We start from the raw sequence: 15,431 nt of genomic DNA on the forward strand, positions 1-15,431 counted from the left end.
GGAGGAATTATGGGGCCGCGGACCTGGACCAGGCAGTCGGAATTGAGCGTACGCATCCCTGGAACTGACATGCCAGTCGGAGACGTAATTCACGGTAGTGTCCTCGTGCCCTGCAGTAGCGACATGGCTACTAGTCCCGGCATATCCTTTCAATTGGCGCTCCCTGGATCACAAGACATCTTAATATTCACGAGCGCTTCGGCCATGGAGCAAGTGGTGGATGAGTATGACCGGGGCACCCCGACATTCCCTTGCTTGTGTAAAAGTATGCTGGTTTCTTAGAGGACAACGCTTGATGAATTAAATTCACCGCAGGTGGGTATGCTTGGAATCACGCACCATGTCGCACTGGGCCATCCACTGCCTGTCCAGCTCCATACATTGGCTTCACCTACCACGGATAGTACTAGCACAGGTCTTTGCTAGCACTGCTTGAAGCTCCAGAATGTAAAAGCCACATGGCGAATTTGTGTGACTTTCAGACTGATCCTCCAGAGCCAACCGTCGTAGGATTGCACCAATCTTGAGTACCTTCAACCAAGACACTGGGAATCTCCAGTCCCTCACTGGCTTTTGAATCCAACCTAGATAGAATATCGAGTAAGGCGTTAAATAGTAGTTCAGCCTGTGTCCTTATGGTTGCGTTATCTGAGCTGTGAAGAAGTTCGAGCAGTATGGCACCGACGCGCCTGACCTTGTCGACCTACCAGAATATGTTAGCCATAAGGGTGAGCTGGAGAAATGACTGCCACAAACCGCTGTCTCTCCTTGTGCCGCTATACAAACAAACGGAGTGCCCTGTAGGTCATCTAGGAAATCCCGTATTATCTCAAGCTTCCGACTTGCCCAGGACAGTGGGCTCTCGCTGAGTCCAACTATCATTAGAAGACCGTGGTCGATGCATGCTTGTAGGATCAACAGTCTCATGCAGTGGAAGATTGTCATGATATTGCTCCGCTGTGCCCAGAAACAGGTGGTTTGGTAGGCCCGAACACTGTCCTCAACCTCTGGATTTCCCTCTCCGTCTGGTCGCCGTACCCAAGGCGGTACTTCATTGGCCAGGGCTGTGAATTTGAGATATCTTTCTATCATGAAGTCTATTTCCTCATTATTTCTATCCGACCGTATCGTAGATGGCGAGTTCGTCTCGACGTATCGTGTGCGGCTGGCGATATCGTTTATAAGGCTGGCTGCCGCGGCTGAGATTCTTCGCCGAAGGTGAAATCCAACAAAGATGCGAGATTCGAGGCCCCCTTGACCCACTTGTCGCGAAGGATCGAGAAACGACACCACTTCATCGCCATTCTCGAGAAGGGTAACGTCGCATATCCTCTCGTCAATGATCGGCGGCCGACTTTTGAAAGCGATTTGAGTCTTCTCAGCGAGGTAGAGATGCCAGAAGTTGATACGAAGTAGCTGAGACTCGATCTGCGAAGGGCGGGCAACCGAGGCTTCATCGAACAACCGCATTCTTTGTGCAAGGCAGCAGGCCTCTGTGTGGTAATGCCACGAAGCACCGACTTTGCCAGTGGTGTTTTGGGCGTAGGATGAATGCCACATTCGGATAGTAAGGGATGTCGAATCGGGGTGCTCGAGATCATAGGCTTCGTAGGTCCTCAGCATCGACTTGGACGCTTCGAAGAATATATCAGACAGCGATTTCGGATTCCGGAAAAGGTTCTCAGGGACAACCGAGATGATATGAGCGCATAGCGCCGTGATGAGGGTGAAGCGCCTCAAGAGTGCCATGAGCGTAAGCGTTTCGGGGTTAGGACTCTCCGTAGACGGACAGTCTGGGAGTTCGTCTCCAAGAAGAAGAATACCGGCTCTCAGGGTCGGTTCATGGGCGATCGGGGTGTTGGGAAAGAGGAATTGCATGAACAAATCAACACATTCGTGTGCCACTTGCTCTATGTTGCCAGAAAGACCCCGTGTTGAGTTGAATCGAGAGATGAGGCGTTCTCTAACATGGAGAAACTCGTCCCAGAAGATACTCTGTGGTGCAGATGTGATGGAGCAAGGCGAATCGACGAATGTATGGATCACTACGGGAACGGAGCTTATCCTACTCGCAGAACTGTCCCTGAGCTCGTCGTCCCGCCCAGACATCGGGGCCAAGAGTAAAGGATCATGACTAGATACTCCATGTTCCTGGTTATCCGCACAGGGTCGTTTTGGCGAATGGTTCTCGGCATCGGCAGGGCGTTTCGCAACCCGTGGGCCGCGTCGTCGAGGGTTGGTTCGCCGCTCGCAAGTAATGCGGGAACGGCTGCACCGAGAGCACGGATCCGCGCCGTTGCATTTTACTTTGCGTCTCTTGCAGTGATCGCATGCATGTGGACTGACCATTCTCCGTGTGACCAAAGTGATGAGAAATGCCTCATGGAAGACTTGGGTGTTGTCGAAGCTGGAATTGTGTTTAAAGCTGAGCTAACGAGGAGCGGAGCGGGGGACGGGGTAACTGTGGGGCCGTTAGCCAAGGGCAGTACCACAATTGTTCCGCCCTGTCTTCATAGGCACAAGTTCTGCCCAATAATGTTCTGAGCAGGACAGGGCCAGTATCACACTACTTGCGCCACAGATTCGCTTAACCATCGGTATTCCGGCTCAGGTGGACGACCTTCCCCACGTTAGAGCCATTCCCCGGGATACAGAGGAGGTAAATGATGTTTGGGGACGCGGGGAAGTATATGGGCATCTGAATGGTCCAGAACCTCAGCTGTTCTTGGCGTCTTCGAAACCAAAGTTTAAAGACTCGGATGTTTCCTCCTTCCCACGGCGATTGTCTTCAGGCAGAGTCTTCATCTTGAGCAATTCCACTTATCTTCTCTTCTAACCAGAGCCCTCGTTGCGTTCAACACCCTGACCGTCACAATGACAACTGGCATACTGGACAACTCCAAGGACATGTACGCCAAGCCCAAAGGCTCTTTTGACTATGTCGAGAGGCATGAAGGCGTTGCCCTCAAGTCAAGTCACGACAAGCTTGGCCTACGAGCTTCTGCATGGAGATTTCGAAAGGTACTGTACCCGCAACCCCCTGTCTGGCTTGCTTGATCTGACTCTGTTGCAGGCTGTTCTTGTTTGCAGTCTTCTTTGTATTGCTGCTGCCTGTGATGGCTTCCAAATCAATCTCAATGGTGAGTTGTCAGCATCTTGACTTGTTGAACGAACGGCCTGGACAGATCTAACCACGTATCAGGAAATATTATTGCCAACCAAGGGTTTATCAACCATGTTGGATTCCAGAATGCTGAAGGAGAATATGTACTGAAGGCTCAGTACACCGCTCTTTGGGGCGCTTTGCAGTCTCTAGGTCAGATCATCGGCATGCTCTCGCTCAATCCTGTCTCAGATAGGATTGGACGCAAGCAGACATTGTATGTTCTCTGGGTGATGCTAGCCGCAGTAAGTTTCTAACAAGACGAAATTCCCGAAGCACAGAAAAGTTGACATTCCATCTAGTCTATTGCTATCGAGACCGTCGTTCGTGACTGGAAGGATTGGGCCGGAGCTAAACTTCTGGCTGGAGCCGGCATCGGAGCACTCCAGGCGACATTGCCCGTCTACATCACAGAATGGTCCCCTGTCAATATCCGTGGCGCCATGGTACTTGCTTATGGATTCTGGAACACTATCGGCAACTTTTTGGCTCCCATGATTCTCACAATCATGCATGCCGTCGACCCTCTAGACTACAAAACTCCCATATTGACTCAGTGGGGCTTCCTAGGTCTGATGCTGCCAATCTTCATCTGGCTTCCAGAGACGCCCGGTAAGCCTCGCCTCTTATTCCTCCCAGTGATAATTTCCTGAGAGACTAACCGATTTGCAGCCTACTATGCGGAGCGGGATCAAGACGAGCGAGGCAAGAAGACGCTGAGGCGTGTCAACGGTGGTGTGCAGGATTACGACGTCGAAACAGAGTACGCCATCATCAAAAACACGATATTGGAGGAACGGAGCCTGCGAGAGGAACAAGGACTGAACGACAAGTCCTTTTCCGAGATTATCACAACCTATTCGGCTTGCTTCAAGGGGTCCAATGCCCGCAGAACCCTTGGCGCCGCTCTGCCAGCCTGTGCCCAGCAACTGACCGGCCTTTCTTTCCTCAACACCTACGCAAGCTTGTTCTTCAAGCAAAGTGGCTTTGACGATCCTTTCCTCATCTCCACCATTTTGAGTGAGCATCTTGATATCCCCCTCCCAGAGCTTGGCTAACCTGATCTCCTTCTAGCTATCATCCAGCTCGTCTCCGCATTGGTCTTGATCCTCGTTTCCGACAAGGCGGGACGAAGAAGTCCTACGTTCATCTCTGTTATCGGTTGCTCGTTGAGCATGATGGTGGTTGGAATCCTCGGCTTCGTAAACAAGACGACACCGATTCAAAACCTCCTCATTTTCGTTGCTTGCGTTTGGGCGTTCTTCAACAAAGCTCGTAAGTCATTTCCTCATGGTTTAATTTTGCATTCGTTAACCCTATTCAACTAGTTGGCAGCATCGGATGGGCTTTTGTCGGCGAAGTAGCGTCGCAAAAGCTTCGCGCTCGAACGGCCGGCGTCGCCGCAGCGTCATCGGTTGTTTTTGGACTCACCTTCAACACGACAGTGCCTCTCATGCGTAAGTTGGCGTCACCTGATGAAGGGAGGAAAACGTGCGCTAACTCATTGAACCAGTCGATACCAATGGCGCTGACTGGAACTACAAAACAGCATGGCTGTTTTTCGGCACTGGATTGGTGACTACTATTGTTGTCTACTTTTATGTGCCTGAGCCATCGCAGCGGAATCCAGCCGAGATGGATGAAATGTATGAGAAACATGTCCCTGCTCGGAAGATGCGCAAGTACGTTACCGATGTGCAGAGAGCTGCCCACGTCAGCGACCACCCAACTGCGTAATCCTGGCCGTACCTGATAAAGACCTGATGTATTGAATGGGATGGAAGATAGGGGGGTGATAGGTGCTTGGATTCTAGCTGGTGGAGGACGGTGAGGGCATGAGTCTTAGTTATATGATCTTCCCTCTCAAGTGGTTTAGTAACAGCGATGAAAGCATGTGAGCACCTCGGCCGATTATGGCGAACAGACTACTCCTTTTGCTTGCACCAGTAATCCCACCCAGGTTATCTTTTTCCATGTTTTGGCTGGGTATTAGTTATTGATTAGGATTCTAGCGACCGCCAGAACCCGGCCCTTTAGCTGAACGACAAGAATCTCGTGGGCACGGGATGTCTCTAACACCTTTTACTACGTAGCTCCTGCAAACAGTCAAGGTGTTCCAAGTTGGCGTAAGTCAAGTCATAACGAGAATCAATCTGGAATTTAAGACAGAATAACTGTCTTGACAACCTATCTATTGTCCTGTTCTATCCTTAGGCGCTTCACAACCGTATGCCACCTGTGGATAGTACCAGTCAATCTTAAAAGCAGCCCGTACAGTCTCTTTAAGTCGTAAAAGGGTTGTAGTCAATGCCCAAGCGCTCAGCCTCCTCACGCAGCTTCTTGTTCTTCCTGGTCAAGTGCCACTTGACCACACTGGCCACAGCAATACCAAGACCAGCAAAGACGATCTGCAGGATCATGGCCATGGTGTAACGGGGCGCATCCTTATCAGGGAAGAAGTAAGGCGAGATGACGTTGCCGAGATGGCCAAAGATGTTGACAATGGCACCACCAGCAGCTCGCTTCTCGGGGGTCTGACCAAGGGTCGACACGGCCCAAGTGTACTGCAGAGTGTTGGCGGAGAAGCAACCAGCTGCGTAGAGGAAGGTCATGGCATATCGGACTGAGGCATTGCCCGTCGCAACAGTGACAACGAAACCAGCCACTGAGCAAGAAAGGGGAATGATGATGTGTAAACCGCGTTCACGGCGGCGGTCCGAGTCCCAGGCGACGAAAAAGGTGCAAATAGTTCCCCATACATAGGGGGGAGCAGTCATGAGCAAGGCTTGAACTCGGCTTCCGAAACCTGTTTCTGTTAGTGATTGCACGAAGAAGAATATTTCTGTCACGTACCAAGTCCGTTGACGATAGTAGGGAAGAAGTTGTTGAAGCCGTATGAGGAGGTGATGAAAATGTTCAAGAAGAGGAACATGTAGAGCTTGATATCCGTGACAGCAAGCTTAAGTCCATGCCAGACAGAAGACTTGTCAGAGAATTCGACTCTATCATCGAGAATTCGGGCAGCGGCGACCTTTCGCATATCGGCATTCATGTACCACATGGCGCCACCAGAAGTAGAGTCAGGATAGTTGGGCAGGATGAAGTAGGCAGTGATGGCAAAGAAGCCACTAGCAGCACCCTCAATGATGAAGAGCCATTTCCAGCCAGCGAGACCCATGGGGCCATCGAGACCGGCAAAGACACCAGCGGCAATCAGTCCTGAGAAGGCTTGGGCAAGGACCAGACCCGAGTAGAGAAGGGCGACACGAAGGGCGAATTCTCGTCGGGTATACCAGCAGGACATGAGGAAGACGGCCTATAAGACAAAGAGATTAGTAAGTCATCACAAGTGGATAGCATGTTGGACATACACCAGGGAAGAGAGGTGCCTCGACAATGCCAAGAACAAACTGAACAGCCCAGAGGCCGCCAGCGCTCGTGCAAACGACAGTCAAGGCTGAGATGGCAGACCAGATTAAGGCGGCAGCAGGGAGGTAGATGGAAGGTCGAACTCGGGTGATCAACATGTTGGAAGGTAGCTGAGCAACCATGTAGCCGACAGTCAAGATGGCAACGGCAGTCTGGTAGTCTCCATCCTTGAGGTTGAGATCCTCGTTGAAGGTGTTGAGACGGGCCTGGGCAATGTTGTTTCGGTTGAGGTAGTTGAACATGTAAAGAATCCAGAGCTGGGGAAGCATCCACATGTCGAGCTTGCGGACGATCCTCTTCTCTAGCTCCTTGGTGTTTTCCATGCCAAGGCGGGCCACATGGTTGATGTCGGCGATGACCCCAGTCTCGGCTTTGGTAATCGAAGGGATTTGTGTGAGAGTAGGACCGTTCTCCTCCTTCTCACCATTGGGGTCAGCCCCAGAGGTTGTTCTGATTTCAGACATTATGAGAGAAGAACGCCTTGAAGAGCAAGACTGAGGAGGAGGGGGGAGGGTTCGCAGCAGGATGTGCGGTGCTGAATCATGTAGCAGGATGAGACACACTTTCTTCTTTATAGCTATTCCGTGGTGGTATCGTTGGATGAAGTCTCTTCTCCGCAATACTCTCTACAAGGGTCCTCTCGTCAGACTGTGGAGGATCTGTCGCCCCTTGCCCCATGATGGAAGGTGGTAAGATTCTTGGCCTCCAGCCAAGGAGAGCCAAGGGAGAAGACAAGAGACAACCCCAAGATCCAACCAATATGAGGGGCAAGGACAAAGTCTTCTCCGCAATCTCAGCACGGGGTCATCCGCTTGAGACTGCGGATCCGGAACAACTGCGCTTGGCGTACGACTCACGTCTCGTGTTGCTACCCCACGATGGAAGCGCCAAGGTTCTAGAGGTGGAGGCCAAGCCAAAGCCAAGGAGAAAGCCAAAAATTTGCACAGATAAGCGGGGAAGCATGTCATCTTTTGTGACAGACACACACAAACAACTCCAACTTGTTATGGTGTTGTGTCGAACGGTGGCTTTTTCTCGGACGTTGTCTTCGGCAGATTTCAACACCATGCCAAGTTGGTCCAGCCACCCACATGATTGTAAATGCCTCGTTGCATATTTGGAGAATGCGGGAATTAATTCTTCTTTACCCCAGCAGCTCACGCAGGCCCCTTGTCTCTCCTGGCGCGCCTCACTCGCGGCTGCCTGTCCACTCACCGATGACAGGCACTCACCGACGGCAGCCGACGCTCACCTTGACGGAGGTTACGTCGTACGCTAGCGGTGTTGAATTTCTCCGCCGGCGGCTATTTCTTTCCAGCTCTCGGCAGTTACATAAACGCTTGATATACAAGACTTTTTGCGCCCATGGGGAAGCCCCCTGCCAAGAAACCACCAAGAGATGATATCTTGCGGGGTAAAAGAGGTCTGGTCCTTTACAGATCATAATGTGCACGTCAGTAAGTAAAATGGTGTCACGACTTTAAACTGGAAGAAACCGGGATGACTCCTATCCATCGCGTCAGCCAAGCTGCTTGGCTCGGCCGCGGTGCGACAACCCGTAGCTCTCACCGCGGAACTGTGGTGACGGTGCTGCCCATGGGGAGACACTATGGAGTTCTGGCGAGGAAAGCGGAAGCGAGAAAGGCGGTATCTTACGACCCTAAGCGCCCGGACTCCCCGAGGCAAGGATGCCGAAGCGACCTTGTGCCGGCCTCCAACAGGGAGTAGCCGCTTGGCGACGGGAGAGCAGAGCCATAATTGGAGAAAGATCTCCAAAATCAAGGTATGCGGTATTAGAATTGAGGCCGCCGGTGGCGAGAACTAAGACCGACACGTATGCCAAGGTACTATCACGCCATCAAGTTGTATTGCCAAGTCTATAGGCTCATGCTGCCTCATATTGTTTGTTGATGACGACAATGAGGAAGAGTCATGTATTCTATGAGCATCGTAGCAAGATTTGGAGAGTCTAAGAGGTATTAGCATCGATATAACATCAAAATGCTGTTGAGTCCCTACAGAATCCTCCAGTTCAAATGCTGACTTCAAGTCATTCCGTTTGATGAGGCGCAGTTGCTACAGACAACGGTGGAGAAAGAGGGGAAAGCAAGTGGAGAGTGCATGAGACCTTCAAGGGTATGAGTTTGATGATATGGATATGCCAAGCAAAAGGATGCACCCTTCGAGAAGAGTCGGATGCTGATGTGGCCAACAACCCGCCATCAACAACAAGAGCTTACGGAGTGCTCACTGTACGTTTTCGTTGTGTTTTTGCTGTGTTATATCTATGGGACTGCTCCAAGTCCCTCCGGAGCCCTCACCAGGTAACAAGCTGACTCTCCGTATATTCCCAAGCACCATGTCGGATGAAACAAAACATACGCGGTCTCAGCTCAAGATGGGAGGGCGGAGGCCGATCACGGACTTCCGCCCGGAGCTTCTCCCCCTTTCCCCGCACCCGCAGCGGAACCTGTTTACCGCCAGACGCCAAGAAACGCGAATCCACCTCCCAGACGGAAGCGAGCCTCGGTCTATGGTCCCTCGGCGGAGCTATGTGGGGATAGTGGCATGCTTAGTTCAGAGTTTATTTTCTCTAGAGGCCCAAGCCAAGCAAGACCAAGTCTTGAGTACGCCCATTTACCGGAAGTACGGCGGATTACGGAATGCTTCTCCCCCAGCCGTTTCTGCAGAGTGTTTTCTAGAAGCACGCTACTTCTGCATGTATGTAGGTTGCACCACACGTTCATCAGCTGAGGCATGGCTGACTGAAATTGAGACGGATCCGAAGCTGAGCGATTTATGATCCAGGGCAGGGGTCTGAAGAAGGAGGATTACCCGTGAGCCCCATATTCAATCTGGCCCGCCCTTTTGCATAAACAAGGTGCAAGAATCAGTAATGTTAAAAGACGGGAACACTTCTCTCTCGCCACTTAAAAGCCGTCTATAGAGATGAGTAGCCTCGTGGGTGCAGAATTCCTGTAAAGGATATTCGTCACACCGTAGGGTCTTGACTAACGATCTTCATCACCCCCGTACAATGTTTATGGAGAAGAGATTTACCCCGTGGAGTGGAATACCAAGAGATGATGGTCATCTGGATGACTAGCCGACCCCCACGGGGAGAAGAGGGCACGTGGGGGATCCAATGTTGCCTCGGACACTCACAACAAACAGACCTGCTCCACCTTGGCCGTTGCCGTAGAGAAGCTGTATATCCCAATCTAAAAATACTGTCCCGACTTGAGGCGGTCACCAACCGTACTGTCTCAAACATCTTTCCCCCTCACCCTATACCTCAGCTAGCTTCATAAAGGCTATCAAGACTATAGGGTTTTAGGCTCAGTGGATGTGGCTAACCTAGATGATAACTGAGCCAGAAGACCGTGACAACGTAACGGCCACTGTGTTAACATCGGGTCATGATGTTATAATGTGTTGAAGATCTGTTCTTTATTATAGTTGCAGCCCGGCCCTTGATGGGTTAACTGAGCCCGAAGATCGTGACAACGTAACGTGTGTGTATTTAACTTTCTCGAGAATACTCCGTAGATGTGCCTGAGACGATATCATGGTTGCTTCTGTTGCGCCAAGTCGTGAAGATCGGCCTTCTCTCCCACCTTAAAGCCCCGCTTATCCAACGTCGCAGGTTTGCGTTCAGTCCCAGCACTTCCACCTTTCACCTTGGGCTGATTTGACATGTTGCCAAGGCGATTCGAAAGACCGGCATCTCCATCACCAGCATCGATCATGTAGCCGATGCTCGCGTCCACAGTTGTTGGTCCGTATGTGTCCTTGGTCTCATCGATAATGTTTCTGTCTACCTGTCAGTTCATCATTGCTATAGGGTGGGGAACCGTCGCGCTGATCGCGTACTGGGCTTGTCCATGTTGATTGGCATCCGATGGTGTCTGCTCCACTCCCCTGGCATGGCTCCCCGGCGAGGGATCGGACGGCGCTGTTCCTGACATGTTGGTCGGAGCGATTGAGGATAAGAGGGAAACGAATAAGATACGCATGAGTTTGGTGAGTTTGGGTGCTTCTTCACTGAGCTGGGAGGAATTTGACCACTTCCGTGTTGTGTGGTTGCCGGGTTGATTGGATCACCAATACGTCATACAAAGTCAATTGGTGGTCAGGTGCGAAATGTGACACGAATGCTGACTTATCAAGTAACAAAGGGGTCAGGCCACCCGCAAGAAACAGGGATAGAAAACGTAGATGCAAAAAAGGCCAGTATTGAAGAATGATGCCTCGGCTGTCTAGGACTACACCATCAGCCGAGTCTCTTGCTCGCTGCGAGCCTGCGCCGCTCACGCCATGGAATGTGGTGTAGTTTCGCAATGTTACGTCAGGGTCTCATTGGCACGGTGGCACCAATGTCTAACAACGTACATCGATAGAAGGATAGCCACACAAACTTTCCTTGGATGCATGGCGCCCTATTGGGGATATTGTTGGTCAAGAAGGACGAGTGAGCTCGAACAGTTACTTTGGGCACTCTTTGCTCTTAGATACACATAAAAACAGTTGCCTTGTGTCTAGAAAAGCCACAAAATCAACATCGATCAATTGTACATCTAGCCCAAACCCTCTGAAACGGGATAGTAACTTGAATTCATATAGAAAGCTATTGAATTATCAAGACTGTTGATTATGTCAATGGCTCTGTTCTGGTACATTCTTTCGAGAGCTCGGTCTTGACAATGGAAAATCATCATCTCGACGCCATTTCAGTCCCCATTGATCGTCAAGAAAAACAAATTGCACTTCTTGATTATAAACGGTCTTAGTTGCAGATACTGGTTATAACTTCTCATAGACTGACAAGGCTTCTACCAAGGAGCACTCGACAATTAACCCCTAACAGCATCCCATGTTATCTCAGTCTATTAAGGTCAAGTGTTGGTCAAAAGGTTTCTGATTTAATCAACTTACAGACGTGGCAAGTCTCGGAACAAGCATGTAGCTTCCTTCAGCGCGTCAAAACTTGGCATAGACCACCCTGAGCTTGACTATCCGTCATTACTGGCCCGCTTCGCATTTGGCCTACCTAGCCACAAATACGCCATTGTCTTGTTTCCTCGGCTGAGGTGAACGCCTGCGATAGAGTAGCTGACTGGACTGATCTCCTTGGATCCGCAGCAGCAGAGAGCCATAAGTAGCACAGATATAGGAGATCGCTGGGAGTATCCACTGCTCCCACGAACTATACACATATGGCTCCTACTTAATATCGATGGTCAGGCCATTTCACTAGAGAATATCGATATATAGGTTGTTGATATGGCAGGTAGCCTAGGCAAAGTAGAAGTTCTATCCCATCTAGCACAAATAAAACGGGCAAAGGCAACGAAAGGGTTAACATCTCTATGATAGTTAAAGTTAAAATGTGAGCCAAGACTAATAATGTAAAACTAGCTATTATACTTAATAGGTCTTTTAAATAAGACCGAAGCCACGTCGTCGCAATTAATGCGTGGAATAACCCGATGGGTCAATTGGTCTCTCCATATGAGATGATCTGTTAGCAGAGCAATGGCGAGATTCAAGCTAGTGCTCATCTTTTCAAAGAAATCCGCAGGTTGAGAAAGTGTATATACGCGTACTGCTGCCTGTAGCTCATGATATGAATAAGGTTGTGTATTAGCAAAATCTTAATTGAGTCTCCACGAATGGGAAGTTGCATCGGCAACAAGGACGGAAGGCATGAACAATTTGGCCGCCCCGATGATCCCGTTTAATTACGCCGTCGGTGAGATGTTGGTCCGTCTGCAAAGACTACAAGTACGTAATACAGCCGTGCACACAAGTGCCGTGGTGTTGCAACTCTAACAAGAATATTTAATCACTAATCCAGTCCGCCGCTCGCACGACTGCCGTTCGTTGTCTTGCAACTTACTTCTCAATGACGACTCACTCTAATGCGCGGATCACATCACCAACCTCGGCCAGCATTGACGCTAGCCGGCTGGGGCCGAGCGGACTTGAAGCGGACTTGAACATCAGTTGTGATGATAAATCAGTTTGGTTGTAGAAGTCGTGTATAAGAACTCGCGAACAAGATGCCGAGAAACGGGAAATGGACTCACTCATCCAAATCAACAAGTCTCTCAATATTACTGCAACATGAAATTCCTGACCAGTCTCTTCTACGCCGTAACCGCAACGGCCTTTGCCGCCGCCAAGTAAGCGCGCGCATCCCTAACCACCACCAATATGTGGCTATGTTTTACGGAGGCGTCGTTAACAAGAACTAGGCCTGATGTTCGCTTCGGACTCATCGACCCTCCGCCCAAGTTGGTCCAAACCGTCAAGACGCGATACGTCAAGGTCAACGGCGACAAGCTCGCCTACCGTCGCTTCGGTGCCAAATCAGGTGCCTTGCCGGTCGTTTTCCTCCCCAACTTCCGCGCCAGCATGGACATTGCCGACCCGCTACTGTTCAACTACATCGCCGAATCCCGGGAGGTTATCCTCTTTGACAATACCGGTGTTGGCCACAGCGAGGGTGTTGTCGCCGACTCGATCGCCAAGCAGGGTGACACAGCTGCCGACTTCCTCGCTGCCATTGGCGTCAAGAAGGCGAACGTGTTTGGTTTCTCTATGGGTGGTGGTGTTGCCCAGCATGTCGGCATTAACTATCCTGACCTCGTAGAGAAGCTGGTCTTGGCTGGCTCGATTATCGGAAACGGCACGGGTACACGGGAGGTCGCCCCGGGAACATTTGAGAAAGCCAGGCAACCCGAACTCTCTCTTGAGGACATCTTGAGCCTATTCTTCTATCCATCCGAGACGAGCGAGGCCGCAGGTGTCGCCTGGATTACTCGAGCCGGCGAGCGCCAGGTCAAGGGCGAAAACAGGACGGCGTCAATCCAGGAGCCTGGCACCTCGCGTCACTTGAAGGCTATTCTAGACTTCACTCAAAACTCGACTTATTTCGATCAGATCAAGACTATCAAGGCCCCCGTCCTGGTGACCAACGGCAAGACCGACGTCTTGGCACCTACAATCAACTCGTTCTTGCTGCAGCAGCAACTGCCAAACGCTCAGCTTCACCTCTACCCCGACTCCGGCCATGGGCACCTCTTCCAGTTTGCCAAGCAGTGGGTCGAATCACTTGTCTACTTCCTTGATGCTTGAGGTCCGCGTTTAAGACAGAAAAGAAGCCAACCGAAAGAGATGAGCATGCGTTACTAGCTCCTCTACTACTTTGCAATGTTTCCCTTAAGCCCTTTTTACCTGCCCACTTCCCTACTATTCAATTTTGTACTATAGTTAGACCTTGCGCAATACGAAGGTACTTTTGTACTATCTTACCGCCCTTAATTGGGAATGCACCTAGGGCACTGCCTGTTTCTGAAGAACTACTGTGCCTCTCTGATGATTAGCCAATGGATGTAGTCGAGGTTACCAGAGGCTTTCCGTTGGCTTGACTGTTGGCAAGACAAGCTCATTGATTTCAGGTCCATAGATACCGTCTAAAGAGCTTTTGAGCGACCACCTAGGCTCTTCTGTCGAAGTTAGCTCAGGTTGTCATTGTTGGACGCCACAGCTGCGTCTGGTAAGCCAAAGGGCTCCTAGTCGACGCAGCCAACTCTACCAAGCCTCATGCAGGGTTGAGAGGATACTTGATCATTACTAGCCAAACGAAAATCCGCCTCTCTATGAACCTCTCTAGGGTGTCGACTGTTGCTCATTTGCATAATGCCCGCATAAACCGTTGTTTGATAGGTTGGTGGAAAGCCTCGAGAGGGACCAGATCCTGCCCAAGAGAAAGTAGAGCAACCCTGCGAGCACAACAAGTGAACCGGGAGGACCCCGAAAAAGCCAAAGGAGTAGAAGCAAGGGAATAAAAAGGGTTGGACTACCGCGGGAGCACTTGTTGGTGCTGCCGCCGGGTTCTATGTGGGAGGTAGTTGGATGGGAGCCGCGATTGGCACAGCGACCAACGATGTTGTAGGTAGGCTACCAGGTCAGCTTTCGAGCCGATGAGAAGTGACATTCTGTATTATCAGAGAAGTGGATGGATGCTGGTCAAGGTGGATTCATTCTTGGCCCATCGCTTGCCCATTCCATTTGTGCGATAGTCAATTTATGATCCTGTCCATTTTAAAACATCAATCACCAGTCTATTTCTTTTGTAAAGTGCCAGAGACCCATGTGCGAAATGCTATCCAATGAATTCCTCGCTGGGGCTTGAGACCCTTCTAGACGAGTAGACGGGTCTAAGAGGTAACCATTGTTGTGGGGGAGCGGTGCTTTCTATAGACATCTGGCCCGGCGCGAAGAAGACCCATTCTTTCTGCCAATAATCTCGTCATCTGCGCTATTCGTATCGCCATTATCTGGAGGAGGCGCGTGGCGCGCGTGGAAGTAACCCACAAGGGCCTCCCGTTACCGATTCAACGGAACAAACGCTCCAAAGACGGAAATCCATGCCGTCTACGCAAGCCACAAAGTCGCTCTATTTGGATTGACCATTCCAGCCCGGGCCTGTTAGGGCTGAAGACCCTGCGCATATCTCCAATCCAATGCCAACCTCAGCTGATCCAGCCTCTTCCTTTGCTCCATGGTTCAACTGTTGGTGGAGGCTCAACCGCTGAATTACTGGCCAAGCAGTTCGCTTATGCATCTCGTGGTCCAGACTGGACAACGAAGAGAGACTATTACCGGCCGCCAAGCCTATAGCGGGAGACTATTGGAATGCTTCATCGCGCTAAGGAGGATGAAGAGCCAACAGCCAGTGAGACAGTGGATGAAGAGATAAAAACACAAACACGAGGTCGGCATGAGTAGGCCTCCAGGCTAACAAACAAATCGAGCGCATTTTCAGAAATAT

At 50.7% G+C, this 15,431-nt stretch overlaps 6 protein-coding genes across 6 annotated transcripts; 2 read left to right on the forward strand and 4 right to left on the reverse strand.

Annotated features, from left to right (window-relative positions):
* Positions 1 to 149: 149 nt before the first annotated feature.
* Positions 150 to 2,109, reverse strand: NECHADRAFT_87875 (uncharacterized protein; the record flags this gene model as incomplete). The annotated part of the gene is made up of 3 exons (XM_003047464.1): positions 150 to 250; positions 396 to 584; positions 708 to 2,109. 3 exons carry the CDS (start codon positions 2,107 to 2,109, stop codon positions 150 to 152), a joined length of 1,692 nt encoding a protein of 563 aa, XP_003047510.1.
* Positions 2,110 to 2,874: 765 nt separating this feature from the next.
* NECHADRAFT_87876 (uncharacterized protein) lies at positions 2,875 to 4,900 on the forward strand (the record flags this gene model as incomplete). Its single annotated transcript, XM_003047287.1, has 8 exons — positions 2,875 to 3,021; positions 3,074 to 3,140; positions 3,203 to 3,408; positions 3,466 to 3,775; positions 3,836 to 4,183; positions 4,238 to 4,438; positions 4,492 to 4,620; positions 4,677 to 4,900. 8 exons carry the CDS (start codon positions 2,875 to 2,877, stop codon positions 4,898 to 4,900), a joined length of 1,632 nt encoding a protein of 543 aa, XP_003047333.1.
* A 545-nt stretch (positions 4,901 to 5,445) lies between these two features.
* Positions 5,446 to 7,056, reverse strand: NECHADRAFT_54279 (uncharacterized protein; the record flags this gene model as incomplete). The annotated part of the gene is made up of 3 exons (XM_003047465.1): positions 5,446 to 5,969; positions 6,017 to 6,479; positions 6,535 to 7,056. The coding sequence occupies 3 exons, from the start codon at positions 7,054 to 7,056 to the stop codon at positions 5,446 to 5,448; spliced, it is 1,509 nt and encodes a 502-aa protein (XP_003047511.1).
* Positions 7,057 to 8,252: 1,196 nt separating this feature from the next.
* On the reverse strand, positions 8,253 to 9,351 carry NECHADRAFT_87878 (uncharacterized protein; the record flags this gene model as incomplete). The annotated part of the gene is made up of 4 exons (XM_003047466.1): positions 8,253 to 8,439; positions 8,833 to 8,842; positions 8,975 to 9,142; positions 9,234 to 9,351. 4 exons carry the CDS (start codon positions 9,349 to 9,351, stop codon positions 8,253 to 8,255), a joined length of 483 nt encoding a protein of 160 aa, XP_003047512.1.
* Positions 9,352 to 10,158: 807 nt separating this feature from the next.
* On the reverse strand, positions 10,159 to 10,560 carry NECHADRAFT_87879 (uncharacterized protein; the record flags this gene model as incomplete). Its single annotated transcript, XM_003047467.1, has 2 exons — positions 10,159 to 10,405; positions 10,466 to 10,560. The coding sequence occupies 2 exons, from the start codon at positions 10,558 to 10,560 to the stop codon at positions 10,159 to 10,161; spliced, it is 342 nt and encodes a 113-aa protein (XP_003047513.1).
* A 2,335-nt stretch (positions 10,561 to 12,895) lies between these two features.
* NECHADRAFT_27833 (uncharacterized protein) lies at positions 12,896 to 13,726 on the forward strand (the record flags this gene model as incomplete). Its single annotated transcript, XM_003047288.1, has 1 exon — positions 12,896 to 13,726. A coding segment is annotated over one exon (831 nt), but the record flags the coding sequence as incomplete, so codon positions are not given.
* Between the last annotated feature and the right edge of the window lie 1,705 nt (positions 13,727 to 15,431).

Source organism: Fusarium vanettenii (genome assembly GCF_000151355.1).
Source record: "Fusarium vanettenii 77-13-4 chromosome 12 genomic scaffold NECHAsca_15_chr12_5_0, whole genome shotgun sequence".
Lineage (NCBI taxonomy): Eukaryota > Fungi > Ascomycota > Sordariomycetes > Hypocreales > Nectriaceae > Fusarium > Fusarium vanettenii.